The sequence below is a fragment of the Fistularia commersonii genome, chromosome 10 (genome assembly GCF_037954325.1).
Source record: "Fistularia commersonii isolate RoL2024-O1a breed Wild chromosome 10, RoL_Fcom_v1.0, whole genome shotgun sequence".
NCBI lineage: Eukaryota > Metazoa > Chordata > Actinopteri > Syngnathiformes > Fistulariidae > Fistularia > Fistularia commersonii.
In genome coordinates, this window is record NC_141293.1 from 3,801,949 (window position 1) to 3,817,391 (window position 15,443).

General features: G+C 42.8%; 1 protein-coding gene across 3 annotated transcripts in view; it reads right to left on the minus strand.

Annotated features, from left to right (window-relative positions):
• The window catches only part of piezo2b (piezo-type mechanosensitive ion channel component 2b), a 135,694-nt gene that overhangs the window by 76,652 nt on the left and 43,599 nt on the right, over window positions 1-15,443 (minus strand). For 2 of the 3 annotated variants that reach the window (XM_086153356.1, XM_086153354.1), the window contains 3 exons: window positions 13,032-13,194; window positions 5,034-5,307; window positions 4,412-4,625 (listed from right to left, as the gene is read on the minus strand). In XM_086153356.1, coding sequence (XP_086009482.1) covers window positions 4,412-4,625; window positions 5,034-5,307; window positions 13,032-13,194 — 651 coding nt within the window. Of the gene's footprint in view, window positions 1-4,411; window positions 4,626-5,033; window positions 5,308-13,031; window positions 13,195-15,443 lie in introns of those variants that run through there. The other variant, XM_086153355.1, reaches the window with a different exon arrangement.

Consider the following 15,443-nt stretch of genomic DNA (forward strand, 5'->3'; position numbering starts at 1 on the left):
CAGAAACCAAACTCTACTGGACTCTGATAATATATCGAAACACTTTTTCTTTGCATAACTGCTTCTTTGCACTAAGAAAACCATCAAGCTGCTCCTGCATCCTGTCCCATTATGGTACCACCTGCTGACTTTTGCACTGACTTCGTCTTTTCCTTTGGGCTTTTCCCTTCAGTCACCCCCGCAGGGATCTTCTCTCTGGAGCAGGCTGATTATACGATATTACTAAGCACAGCTTAGCAGCTAGAGGACTTGTTAGACAGAGGATCGACATCGAGGAATTAAGATCGCAAGTATCACGATACTTGCCTATACATGTCCTTGCGCTAATTTTCTGCAGATATCAAGTAGCGTTTGGTATTTTTTTTCAGCTGTGTATTTTATATCGGGATGGTTTTTGGGCATCATTTGCCCTTTGGCACATTTTCGGTTAGGTACTTTGGGCTTTTCCCTTCACAGGAAAGTCTCAACAGTAAATAAACCTTCTCCATCTAACCAAATTCTCTGTATCCATCCTGGTCACTCCCAAAGAGAACCTCCACATCTTCATCTTCATCTTCATTCTTTCTACTTCTCTGGCTGTCTCTGGCGGCTGCCTGCCAGAGTTTCTCTTCACCTTAGTGTCTCTTTTTCCTAAATTCTCTACTTCTATTTTTCCTATCACTTCTTCTTGCTTTAGTAACTATTAAGTTAATTGAATTTTTTAGTTAAGACAATTCATATTTCATTGTATTTCTTATTCTTCCTCCTTTCTACTATTATCTATTACTGTTATGTTTTTTACTTGAAACTCTGGCACAACAACTCTGGTTTAATAAAGTTGTTCTCATCTCATCATCATCTCATCTCATTCTGGTCACTGTCACTGTTTCTGACCTTTGCACTAAACAGTACACAAAAAAAAAAAACGCTCTCTTTCACTCATGCAGTCAAATATCAGTTTGTATCAGCGTGTTCCTTATACTTCATAAGGTAACAGTGTACTTTACTATTAATTTGCACTCTTTAATTACTGCAACCCCTTAAGATACCAATCACTTTTGTATATATTTTATTTAAGATACAAAGCATGATTCAAGCAAATTTCATCCTTGAAATATGGAAAAAAAAAATCCATAATGGGCCCAAATGAACTAAGTTTACAATAACCGTGATTTTTTGTTTTGGTGTCCCTTACATTATGAATATCATTTTTTTTCAGGTATTTTTGATATGAATATCCTTATTTTGTGAGTTTGGGGGTGCGGGAACAAATGTATTTGTTTTCTGTTATTTTAAATGGGGAAAAGTCATTTAAGATACAGAAAAAAATCAACACATGAACCCAATTCTGGAACCTGTATATTAAGGGACCAATGTATTATTTTATTTTGTTAATCTGTATTCGTCTGTATGTCCAGTCCACGTGGAGAAATTGTCAATAAAGCTGACTTCGACTTTGACAAACAACCCCGCCGTTTCCCGGAGACACCAACAACCGATTGGATAAACTTCACGTTCGTTTGAGATTTCGCTCAACGCGGCGTGGAGTTTCACGGGTCTTGGTCAGGAATCACTGAGCCGAAACGCAAGAGAAACCCGTAAACGCACAAAGTAACTGCGACTTATCCGCTGCTCATGGACAGCGCAAGGTTCGTCCGAGGCTACGCTAGCAAGATGTAGCCGTAGATAGCCTCCGATCCAGAGGAACTGCAATTCATGTAAGGACCTCGAAAATCCTTATTTGGGAATATTACTGTGTTACTAACGTTAGCTAACATGTACGATCAAGTACAGGAGGTCCCTTTGTTCACAAGATATATTCATATGCCGTCATTTCCGGACTATAAGCCGCTACCCCCGCTTTGAAGACTGCGGCTTAAACAACGATGTGGCTAATTTATGGATTTTTTTTGGGCTAATGAGCTTCACGCTGCCAAAACATTTTAGCCCCGTCACACAGCCGGACCTTATATAAGTACATTTCTCAACGTTGCCATGTACCAAGATTCCTAATGTCAAATTACCGTAAATTCCGGACGATAAGCCGCAACTTTTTTTTTACATACTTTGAACACCACAGCTAAAACAACGATGCGGCTAATTTATGGATTTTTTTTTGGGAGGGGGGCTAACGAGCTTCACAACGCTAAAACATTTATCCTCGTCACATCGGTCCAATGAAATGACCGGGAAATTCTGAGGCCGTTCAACTCCAACACCAAAGAAGACGACTTTGACAGTTTTAGTGCGCAGGAGGAAGCTCAAGATAGCGATCAGCTAGCCGGTGCGGCTTATATTGAAGTGCGCTAAATAGTCCGGAAATTATGGTAATCAACTTATAAACGTTGTTTACTATGATGCTGAACGACAAGAGATTAATCCGGAGTATGGAACGCATCCGCCAGTCCTCTCCGCAGTAAATTTCAAACTAACCAGCAAATCGACCCAACTTTAAAATAAAATACCTTTCCTTACAAAAAAAGTCAAACCTCTGCAGTTGTTAGAGCGATCTTCTCATAAACTGACAAATACCGTAATTTTCTGCTACTTTTTTCCTACGCTTTGAACACTGCCGATTAAACAACGATGCAGCTAATTTATGATGTATATTTATTATGTATTTTATCTTTTTCATCAGTCGTGTTACAGGCACTGTTCGGAAAAAAGCATTTCCAGTACATATTTATGGACGTGATCACTATGTGTTTAATTCAAAGTAAAAAAAAAAAAAAAAATGTTTCTGTGAAAATATCTCATGTAACAACGTGGACACCTGCAGCTTTAGTCCAACTTATATATGAACACATATATTTATTTTGCTATTTTTAGCCGGTGCGGCTTATATTCAGGTGCGCCCAATAGTCCAGAAATTACGGTACATTGAGGCAAATTACGTCTTATAAGACACGTTATTAAACATACATGTATTTAACAGCACTTTCACCTTCCTAGCTGCCAATATTGCTGCCTCTTACAGGTTCAAACTCAAAATACAGTGCGCTCACATGACTCGAGGTCAACACTACAAATGTGCGTAATGTAGCAACCGTGGAAAAACAACGCATTTTACTCCAAACCGCATCACTTTTTTTTTTTTTTTTTTCTTTTGCAGAAGTACGTACCTAATTGTCTCCTTTCTCATGCATAATAAAGTACACCGGCTGGCTTAAAAGCTCTGACTCTTGCGTCGATGCTCATCGAGCCGGGGGGTTTGATATATCTGCCATCCGGCTGGCTGGCTGGCTGGCTGTGCCACTTCCTTTCTCCTCCATGTTTGTAACAATAGTAAATATTTATTATCTGTTAAACAAACTCGCCTCGGGTGCAGTAAATATCGGCCTGGCCTTGTAGGGTTTAGAGACTGCTCATTCAGTGTGCCAAGATATACATTTATATAGGCACTGAAATGATTATGATCATCAGATCCGCCTTCTCTGGAATTTTAATTTTATGTCCTGGCGAGGACATAAAAATACATCACAAAGGCCTGGAAGGCCCGTGACGTGCTCTCGATGAAGATGCATAGCTGACGCTTTTCAATAAACGGTCAAGAGGCGTATCAGGAGGTAACTCAGCTGCGATTCACGCAATCACAATATATGGAATATTTTAGGTGGGACTGCTGCGTGATGTGCGAGCCGTGAACGAGTCGTACAAAACAGCGAGAGTCGGGATTCTCTCGTCTCTGTGAGCTCGTTCATTAAGTCCCTGCTAGATGGCTAATGAGAGACTAGACGACATATCATTGTGCAAGTGCCATTCTAACTGCGTTTGTTTAAAGACATCAAGTTAACCGCTGTATAACCCTGTGAGAAGAGAACCAGCTCTGGTTTCTGGTTTCATCATATGTATCCCTTTCCCTCCTTGCTATGGGCTGTGGACAAAGAATCAGAGTGCTCACAGTAGCCCTGTCAGTTCCCAAAAACGAACAGCTCACTCAATAATTCAATTAACAACTCACTCAGTGGCTCGGAGATGCCCTCTCCACTTACAAAAATGAACGACTCACCTAGTAACTCAATGAGCAACTCACTCAGTAGCTCAGAGTAGCCCTTTCCACTTACAAAAACGAACAACTCACTCAGTAACTCATTGAACAAATCCCTCAGAAGCTCAGAGTAGCTAGCCGACTCAGGTAAAGAACGACTCACTCAGAAGCTCAGAGTAGCTAGCCGACTCAGGAAACGAACGACTCACTCAGAAGCTCAGAGTAGCTAGCCGACTCAGGAAACAAACAACTCACCTGGCACTCATTCCAGTTTAGGCACACTCTGGGTGACTGACTCAAAGACTCAAATGACTCAAAAACATGATTATGTTTAGTGAGTGACTCCGACAGTGGCCTTGTGCCAGTAAAAAGAAGGTCAAAGCAGAATATGCTCGTGTTGTGGTACAGCCCATGTAGATAAACCTGCAGGGACACGCGTATGACCTGATATAGCTGTCCTCCGGCGGGATGGACTCCTGGAAGAACTGGAACTGGTAGAGGTAGAGGACGATGAGGTGTCCCGCGCTGAAGATAGCCATCAGGACGCACATGCAGCTGAAGAGGAGCGTGTCGAAGGTGCGTCGGAGGGACCACCAGGTGCACAGGAACAGGAAGATGAAGAAGTACACGGCCGAGGTCAGCGACGGCAACATCATGCCTGGGAAAACCAGAAAAACAGACGCAAGCACGGCTTTTAGACTCTCTGACCGTGAATCATCTTCAAGCTCCATTATCACTCACATTAAGAAGCTTCTTGGCAGGTAATGCCGAGCGATAACACTAAGGATGTTAATTACCCATATAGCTAGTATGTTTTAGCCCATTAAATTCAGTGCATAGCTGGTCGGTTCCTTCAGTGTTTGGAAAACAATGGGACGGACGTCGTGACCGGACGGGTACAAATCAGATTGCTGTCCGAAAAGTTTAGATGACAGAGACGCTCAAATTCCCAAGTGGAAATTAATTTGGAGATTTGTAGCGAGCTGAAGCAATTGATGTGCCCCCCAAAAATATGACATGTCAACTAAAGACCAGAATATTTATCGTTCCACGCTGAGACGCTCACCTGTGGTGCCCAACAAGATGGTTACTACCACCTTCCCAGCCGTGGTGATCAGGTTCCCTATGATTTCCTTCAATTTGGACGCGACCTGCGCCACCAGTCGCAGGATCTTCATCTTTGTGCTCTCCTTAGCCTCCTCCTCGTCCTCCTCCCTGTCCACTTCCTCCTCCTCACTGCACAGCTCCTCGTCCTCTTCGGCCTCGTAACCCGCTTCGAAGTCCTCCTCCAGGAGGATGTTGTCGTCCAGGCTCAGCTTCTCCACCTCCTCCTCTTCCTCCTTCCAGGCAGAACGTAGAGCATACGAGTGTGTGGAGTGATATGCAGTGAGGAAGGGGGGGTCAATGCTCTTCTTGCTGCTGAACACCTTTTCCAACAGGTTACACCTGCCCACTAACTGAAGCACGTGGACTTCCACTAACCTGTCCGTGAACTGAAGATACCTCTGGGACGAGGGCTGAAACTTCTTCATGTGAAGAAATTCAAGTCAGTTGCCACAACAAGAAGATTTGCACAAGAATCCACCCTGAGCTGGATCACTGAGAACCTCCACAGACCTGTCCACTGGGACATTTTGACAGCCCAGTGACAACTGGTAGTTTCCATTGTGCTCTACACTGGATCTCAATTTCAACCATTCACAGTTACCATGCAAGGCGCTAACCGGGCCATCGGTAGTACCTCGAGGGGTTCACTATTTTGGGTATAAAGGTGATGCTACATGCGTTAAGTCTCTTTACCTAAAGACTAGTTTATAGAGTTTTAAGTCTTAGCCTTGTTTCTGACTGACATTTTGCAAAGACTGTGAATCTTACAGGGTCACTATTTACGAGACTACGACTCGATTCTTTCGGCAATTTTTTCCCCATCCTGCAATGTTTTCACCAGGTGTCTGCAGAGCCTCTGTAGTTCCGCTCCATCACTTTTCCTTTTTTGCTCTGTGATACCGCGGTGAGTTGACATCGTACATGCTGGGCTGATCCGCCCAAACCTCCACCTACTGATCAGGAAATGCTTAGCTGTTCCCGATCGTCCATATTGCCAACAAATACTGCCTCTGCTGCCAATACCGCCATTGTAATCGTTTGATTAGCGGGTTTCCTGCTTCCGGTTTTGTTCCAGCTCATCCTATTTGCAGCCTGCCTCATAGATAATGCCCCGGTCCAACACTGACATTGTACCAGCCCCTCCAATGCACGACCTTGCACTGCTTTGCACAAATTGCCATTTTGCATAACCAACCTGTTTAGCACTGTCAACCAAAATTACTTGGTGAACAAAGCAATTCTGATTCTGATTGATTGTGTTATGTCACTGTAAAGACCGGAGGAGTTGCAATCAAATCAAACTGAATGATTAAGATGACGAGAGATGCGTAAAACTCCTAAAGTTTCCTTCTAACTTTCAGTTTTTAGTCTGCGACTGTGAAAACGATCGGGTGTAAACCCGGCCGTCGGCTAGGTGACGCAACAGTCATTTATCCAATTTTGACATCGACACGCGCCGTGATGTCTGCCAGCGGCGGTAAATCACACGGAAAACAGTGTTTACATTTTGAACCCGGGCGTCACAGTGACCTCCCATTAAACAGTCGTTCTCCAATTCTCCACGTCATTTTATTCTAACAGCTTTCTAGTTGTTGACATCGTTTAATCATTTTCTCCGACACTCAAAAGCACGTTTACTCCATCTTGATCGTAACAGTCGGGTGATTTCTGGCAGATGTTTCCTTAACCTCATTCGTTTGATGGAAAAATCCTTTACAGTTTCTCGCAGAGTTCTGGCAAGCAAGAAGGTCCCTGGTTCGATGCTGGATTAATGGGTTTTCTGTGTGGAGTCTCCATGTTCTCTGCGTGTCTGCAGGTTTTTTTTCTCCAGGTTCTCTTAGAGACCCTAAACTGCTCAGATGTGTGAATGAGAGGATGAATGGAAGTATGTCTGCATGTGGCTCCACGACGGGTCCAGGGTGAACCCCGCCTTTCGCCCAATGAATAAGCTACAAACTGCAAGACAAGTTATATATAAATATAATGAGTGAATGAATGGGTTTACTCAACGTAGAAAAGAAGGAGTTGGTGGTGACTTTAGGAAACGGAGAACCTGTCCAAACCCCATCTCCATCAATGGAACTGATGTGAACATTGTGGAAGAGTACAAGTACCTGAGTGTCCAAACAGACAGTTCATTGTCTGTTTGGACACCAAGGTACTTGTACTCTTACCAGGTACTTGTAGACAATGAACTAGACTGGACGAAAAACACAAATGGTGTATACAAGAAAGGTCAGAGCCGCCTGATCTTTCTAAGCAGACTCAGGTCTGTCAATGTCTGCAGCTAACAGACTAAATAAGATGGGAGCTGGATTGGACTTGTTTGGTGGAGGTGTCTGAGAGGAGGATGCTGAAGAAGCTGCTCAGCATCAGGGACAACTTCTCTCACCCCTTGCAAGCTGGACTGAAGTCCTACCAGAGTACCTTCAGTTGTAGGCCAAGACCAAAAAAGGGCCACCTCAGAAGGTCTTTCTTTCCTGTGGCCATCAAACTTTCCAACTCCTCCCCTTTCTGCAAGAGGGAAACCTGACAGCAAGAAGATCAATATCATGTTTCAAGTGAAAGGTTGTTATCGTTTGCTACCGCCAAACGTATGCAACAAATTTCTGACTTTCACCCTGAAAACGGGGGGGGGGGGGGGGGGCGGAACGGTGAAGATGTTGGCCAAGCCAACCCGCTTGTTTTAAAATCAGGGAGTCCCACGGCCAGACATTGAATTTGCGTTATCGCACTCAAATAGTGGTTTAGTGGGCAGAGAGAAAGAAGGAGAGATAGGGAATGACAGAAACCGATTAGCTGTAAACGTTCAGAGATTAACTGGCTTATTGATTGCAGGAAAGGCAAACAAGTATCTGCCCCTGCAGCCGTACCTTTCGCCTCACGTTGCTGAAGCCATGTTTGCTTTATGTCTGTTTGCCGATAGTGCATTATGGCACTGATTGCTGGCAGACGATTTTTTTTTAATATTTATATTAATATATAATTATATTTACATGTATTCCATAATACATATATATATATATATATATATATTTTTTTTTTTTCATTATTATTATTTTTAATCTTTTTATTTATCATCCAACTGGATTGCATTTACCCACTCACGCAATCAACCCGCCAATCTCCCAATCGTAGGTGCGCCCACCGGGATTAGGCAAAAATGTATTTATTGTATAACTGTTGGCATTACTGGCGTCGATGTCGGTTAAAACCGCAGGGATGTCAAACTTCTGTATTTTCAGCAAGGGCCACATCAGTATAGTGGTTGCCACCTCAAAGGGCCACATGCAACGGTAGCAGTATAAATGTAACTATATGTTTTTTTGTTTGTTTTTTTTGCAAGATGGTGCTGGAACATCCCTGTTATTTATTTTATTCATTGCTATTTATTTTTGTCACTCTATTTACATTGTTGTTTAGTTCTAGTTGTGTATTTTTCAGCCTCACTGTTACTTGATGTTGCCCATTGTCATCCCTGATGTTGTTGTTGTAGTCACCTGTTGTCTTGCTCTATCCTGTCTTCTGCTTTCTATTTATATTTATACTCATATTTATATTCATATTTCTTTCTTTTTTTTTTTCTCTGACATTATAACTGTTATGCTGCTGCAACAAAAGAATCTCCCTTACGGAGATAAATAAATTTCATCTCATCCAAATCTTAACTAAAAGTGATGTAAAATAATTGTAACTACTCCTTCATCCTAAATAACTGATTTTTTTCTTCATTCAAATCCAAAATGTTACATATGCATTTGCATTGATTTAAAAAAAAAATGATGTTTACTGGTTGCTTTGCTACAAAGCTAGCTTTCACTGCCGCAGTTTTTTTGGATGCAACTTTCGTGAACACATTCTGCTTCCATCGTAGTTTGGCTTCTTGGACGATTTGTTGTTTTTCTGGAAGGCTAACTTACTTAGCTTAGCATACTTAGCTCCGTGTTTGGTGTCAGAACACCGATGTAGATACTCTTTGACAACCAACACAAAAGATATAGCAGATTTTCTCCCATCTTTCTTGAAACGGCTTTCCATCGAGATCAACTTTTCTCTTCCTGGACATTTAGGGATCGTTTTACATTTCTCAATTACACTTGTTGAAAATTGCATTGATGTTGATACACTGCGATCTAATGGTGGGATGCCGTCACTTTGCGGGTAACATTGTCGGCATGAATCGTGGGAACTGTAGTTTATGGTCAATGCAGGCGTTTGACTAATCTATTTTGAGACAATCAGACCTTTTAAGTAAGACGTTCTCATGGGGCACATAAAATGACGCGGCAGGCCCCATTTGGCCCGCAGACCTTGAGTTTGACACGTAACCTAGGCAAACGTACCCAAATCAAAGGGTAAAGATATGTTTCATTTCACAAATCTGATGGTGAACAAATAGGTTTCTTCTTGTTAAAAAGCTTCTAATGTCAACCAATGGAGTTACAGTAAAATAAGATAATTGATGGCCTTCTCCACGTGAGAGTACAAGTTAGCTTGGCATGGATAAATCTGTATCTCCCTCTTGTAACTAGTAGATTTTACATGTTCATGTTTTTTTTCGTGTCAACTGGACTTGATCTCTTCTCTTGAGAAGTCCAGTTGCCATGGGGGCGTTTGGCAAGGAAGGCTCAGAAGCTCCAAAGACAGTCTACATGTGAAGAAATTATGATGCGGGTAACATGATCGGCATGAATTTTGGGAAATGCAGTTTATGGTCAATGCACGAGTTTGACTTATTTGTATTAAGACACTCGGAGCTTTTAAGATGTTCTCGCGGGCCACAAAAAAATCATGCGGTGGGCCACAATTGGCCCGCGGGCCTTGAGTTTGTCACATGTGATCTAATACCTCATGTTGTGATCTTGCTCTCTGCACTCCGAGGCCGCGGATTAGGTTTTGTCAGCTGGAACTGCACTCAGATGTAAAAAGGCGTAATTATGTCAGTCAAGACGGGAGATTTGGGTGAGCCAGGAGGTGGCATTCCGCCCCAACGTTGTAATTTCACGATATGAACGGCCTCCAAGCTGGGGTTAAGGTTGCTTGGGGTCGCCCACTTTGTGCAAACTATTATTTGGAGCGCGGCGAGAATCAATAAAGTACCAATAAACCCATAATCATCCTCTAACCTCGGAGAAAATGAAAATGACTCGCCGCCAAAAACAAAGAGTCCCGCAACTAGACCACAACTATGATCATATATACAAATGTAGGTATCATTTACGGAATGACATTTATTCAAAGCATAACTTTATGACCATTTTAACACTCTTTAAAATCTGCAGGGATTCTCAAGTACGTAATCAGAAGAAAATTTGAAATAATTTCGATTCACAGTGTGCCCTCATTTTTCGTGGGCGTTACATAAGAACCACCGTGAAAAGTGAATTTTGTGATAATTTTGATGGTATTTACATATTTATTAACCCTTTACAACCCATCATTGACTTATTATGCTTCCCAGACTCTTTTAAAGTAGACTAAACCCTTTTGGATAATTGAAATACAATGCAATTAACTTTTACAATTCTTTTATTTTATTTCGTCATCATCCGTTTTACTGAAGCTTAAGGTCCATGTCTTTCTAATGTTAGCTTCGACTTTCCTAATGCAACGAACTGTAGATTCGTTAATGCTGAAACGCCGGTCAACTTCAGCAAAACTTCTGCTTTATTTTAACATATAAAGGACTTTTTTCTTTTCAGCAATGGTCAGCATCTTTCTGCTACGCTTGGGGTCGCAATCAGACTTTTGGGTAGATGCTGGGCGTTTAGGTGTTGTTATTCTGCATGAGATCTCGCGTGGGTACAATGTTAGCAGCAAGCGTTCACGATGCTGGGTATCTTTGTTTAGCAGAGGATCTTGTATTTTATCTATTTTACAAAAGGAATTTTAGTTTAATTTTACTGTATTTTTTACCATTTTTGTTGGGCTAGACTGTGACTATTTAAAAAAAAAATTCAAATACAGCAAAAAAAAAAAAAAAAATCGCTAAAGAATGATGAAATGCGAGAACCGAATCACAAAAAAAATCTGCGAGGTGAGCAAGAGCATGAAAGCCGAACCGCCAGAAGCGAAGCCTGAAATACTTTTATATTTTCTAGCATTTGAAATCAAATGTTCCTGGTTCCATTCCAATAGCCATTTGGATACATTATACATATAACACGGCATATAACTTTGTTTTGTTTTTTTTTTGCTTTTTTGCTATGTATAAACAAAATATGTGTTGCATTATTTTCAAATCAATAAACAGTTGCAGAGAAAACCAAATTACATTTCTCTCATCTCCATCTGGATACATCTGAGCAAAGTCGGCGTTTTTATTCTGGAAATGTCTTTTGATATTTGACCTCGATTTGATTTTGATTTGAGTTTTGGTTGTTTGCTAGCTTCTCGCTACATATTAAGCGCTATGGGAAACCCCTGTCGTCAGCAGTGAAAGTGAATAAATCTGCTTGCGTGACATTTAGCGTCCTGTTACAAAAATATTTGTGGGTATTGTATTATTTCATTATTATTATTATCATTATTATAATTATCATTATTATTATTGTTATTATTATTATCATTATTATTTATTTGATTATTAAATATATGTATTTGTTTCATGTAGATGTCACAATATCGCAATAATCTTCATAATGATAATTTAAAAATGAACAAACTAAAATGAAATACATTTTAATTATAGAGCTGCATCAGAGGGATCCAATGTGCAATAATTCCATTGTCTTCTGTGCAATAACTTTTTTTATTGTACAACAACCCCTGCTTAAAACCAGAATTACTTATATCTTTATATATTTCTATATACCTTTAACCTTTTTATTCATTTATTTTGACTTTTACTGTTTTTTTTTTTTTTGTTTTTTTTTTTATTATTCACTATTTTATTCTTTATTTTTGAATAGACTTCTATTTTGATTCTTCCCAACTTGACTCTGTAAGCAGGAGCTTCTTTCAACGAAAAGCAATTTCCCCCCGATTCTGAAATAGCCACAGGTTGCCGGCCCCTGGACCAGCCCGTCAAAGTACTGTTAAACCCGTGGGCTCTGCTCAGCCATTCATTCATTATAGAAAGGCATGCAGCCATTCAGGTGTATGGTCAGTTTTGGGGTATCCCATAAACCTCCAACGTGTTTTTTGGACCGTTGGAGGAAACCGGAGAACCTCATCTCAGACACGGTGGAGAACAAGGGAGTTCCGAAACGGCAAAGCAGCCAGAGGGAATTAAATCAGGAACCTTCTTGCAGAGAGGCAGAAGCGCCGACCAAGATGGGTCAAACGCAGAGGACAAGTCTGACTGCAAGTACAACTGAAGGTGACGAAATCTTCTACTTCTACTTTACAATCAACGTTATTAGTCATTTCTTTTTTTTTTTTTCTGTTAGGATATCCTCCCGGGCCAGCTGGAAAAACGTAGGACGAAAACAGATAGCCAGGGTACCCGCTGAGACATTTACGCTCCCATTAGCATGAACACCCACAGAGTCCCCAATTAAAACCCAGTGCATGATTTTGGACGGAGGGAGGAAACCTGGAGAACCTGGAGAGAACCCACGCAGATCCTGGGATGGGGTGGGGGTGGGTGAAGACTCCACATAGTTACACCCAAGTTAGCCTCTGGATCTGTACCAAATTGGGTATTGCTAACCTAACCACTGAACTGCTGGACCCAATGGATACTTTCAAGTTGTGCTGAAGTATGTCTGTGAGGACACTCAGTTGTCAAGTGTTGTTGGTAAATCTCGTTTTCCGCCGCTCACCCGAGAGGCTGCAAGGTGACTGTGTGAAGTTTTAGGCATCTAGCTGCTAAGATGAGGACCCTGATTCTAGGACCAGAGCTTAAACAAGGGCAACGAAGGAGTCACTTGAACGAAAGCGGAAATTCTTCCTCCACCGTCACAGTTTGGTCTGATATCGGATCGTCTTCAGAAAGTCACAGAAATTAACATACTTGCTCCTCGGCTTCGAAGTCCGCGTTGTACTGGGCCATCTCCTCGGGCGGCCTCTTCTGGACCAGGCTGCGACACAGCAGCCAGATGGCCAGGCCGGCCACAAACATGCCGATGTCGGGGAAAAAGACGCGGATGCCGTTGCCCGCGTCCGCGCCAATCACGCTGGGAACAAACAAACAAAAAGGGAACTCGAGTGAACAGAAAGCAGACGCCGGTTGTGTTTACTGGATCAGAAGCACATCAGATTACCTCCCCGTGATGAGCAGACGCCCTGCAGGGCGGACAAAACAATGGAAAACTGGACGCGGATCATCCCTTCTAACGCGAAACAGTTTTTGCAGAGAAAAGCTATACGCTTGGTGGGCTTCTTTCGGAGAACAGCCGAGGATTACATCGGATCGGGTCGCGGGGGACGACGGATCCTTCCTTCCCTCCTTCTTTCTTTTGAATGTGTTCCTGCGTTGAATGCTTTGCTTTTACGGCGCTGAACCACCCACTTTTAATGAAATCCGCCGCCGCTGTTAACAGGCAACTGGGAAAAACGTGTCGACACCCTTGAACATTGCATGATCTGTTTACTAAAATGGTGGACCGTATTAATACAGGCCATTAAAGGTCATCTATAAAATCTAGCGTTACAGTACTCCGGTTTCAGGAGTTCTCTGGGATTTGAAATGGAGTAACTGCGGTGCGGATAACCTAGTATTTATCCCCTTCAACTCGAAGGCGTCTGGTTTCAACCAATCGGGATCGGCTGTCCTCTCGGACAAAGCCTGTTAGCTTTCTTGTATCTGATTTGCCCGCGAGCCTCCAAATAAATGCCGAAACAGCGTGTTTGAAACAGGAAGCTGAACACCAGGCCACTGCAATCGGGTGGCCGCCCCGGGGGCCGGGCTTTACGAGGTGTCATGATTGCACGTGCAATTTCAGCGAATAAAAACTGTCCTCGGAAATCGCTTACAGATTTCGGGGCCTTTAAAATCTGGGGACTTTTATCCTCCGGACTGCCGTCTATTTCGGTTTTTACAGCAATCAAACACTGCATCCTGTGTTCGGCCACCAAAGAGCTTCCCATTCGGCTGCTGGAATCCAGGTCTAATTAAACTGTTTACAGTAAACACTACACACTCTGGAGGGGGAAAAAAAAAAACCCAGAGCGAATATTTGACTCACTGAAATACTTCGATCGGGAACCGTCATTCCTTCCGAGACATACGATGCTGAATTGAAGCCATGGTAGGCTGTAAACAAATCTAATCTAATCAAGGGAGATGTTTTCCATAAGCTTCGGTTATCGTGATGAAGGATGAAGGCAAATGGAAATCATCGGCAGACAACTCGGATTAGTCTTTGCTTATCACGCGAGAGGGTTACGATAACATCCGAAACTACAAAACGCGCTGAGCCCCTATACGGCCACGTCGAGTTCCCCGCAAATATTTGCCGTCTACTGACAATCTGCAAAGGTCAAGTTTATAGAAAAGTGTCCCGCTGGGCTGCAAGTAGCATTAGCCGCTTTCCATGGAAGCAGGATCGCCAACACAACAAGGTGGATAAAGGCGGGATGAAAATGTTTGCGGCTCTACTTCCGCCACTTATAGTATACAATCCACCGCTGAGTGCTGGAAAAATGACGTGGCTGGGCTTGGACATTCCCCTACTTAGCAAACTGCATCTAATACCATCACGGGTTGTGAGGAGCCGGGAGGAATGGGGCTGTCAACCGACTCGCTGATGCGACTGGCTTAACTCTTCGGAAATCGGCAGTGGGGCGGGACGGTTCGCCTTGACGGACGGCGGGCGGATGTTCAGCGCACGCATGAAAAAGCAGTGACCGATGAAGACAACGTAGTCTAAATCAGACGGGAGAGTCGCAGTTACGGCAAAAGGGACTCGAGCTATGACCGTGAGCTGCCGAGTCGGTTTTCGATGGCTTCACGGGCCTCCGGCGACAGACCCGTGGATGAAGAGGCGCAGCTGACCGTTTCCCCGTGTAAAAATTGACAGAAAACAACCAGAACGACCAGGTTCTGGTAACTTGAGTGCCTCCACTTGGAGTTGCCCCTTGCAGGATCAGAGTTTGCCAATTGGTGTCTGTAATGCTTACAAAAAGGTGTGCGCTAGTTTTACTTGCACAGATACTGGGTCGTGCGCAAAACAGGTCGCATTGTTGAACAGAACTCGCAGTGTATGACTGTCTTTCACTTTCAAACAGCTCCTGGTCGCTGTTACATTTGGTCCGCAAGGATTTTTAGCCCCTGAATTTTGTTCATTCATTCATTTTGTTCAACTACGCCCCCTCCAGAGGAAGCTGTTACCTTTAAAATCCCGCCGTAAGCGAACTCCGTGCTTACTTTGACGAAAACGTTTATTTTCTGCCTGGCACAGCAGGCCAAGGAGGGCTTGGACCT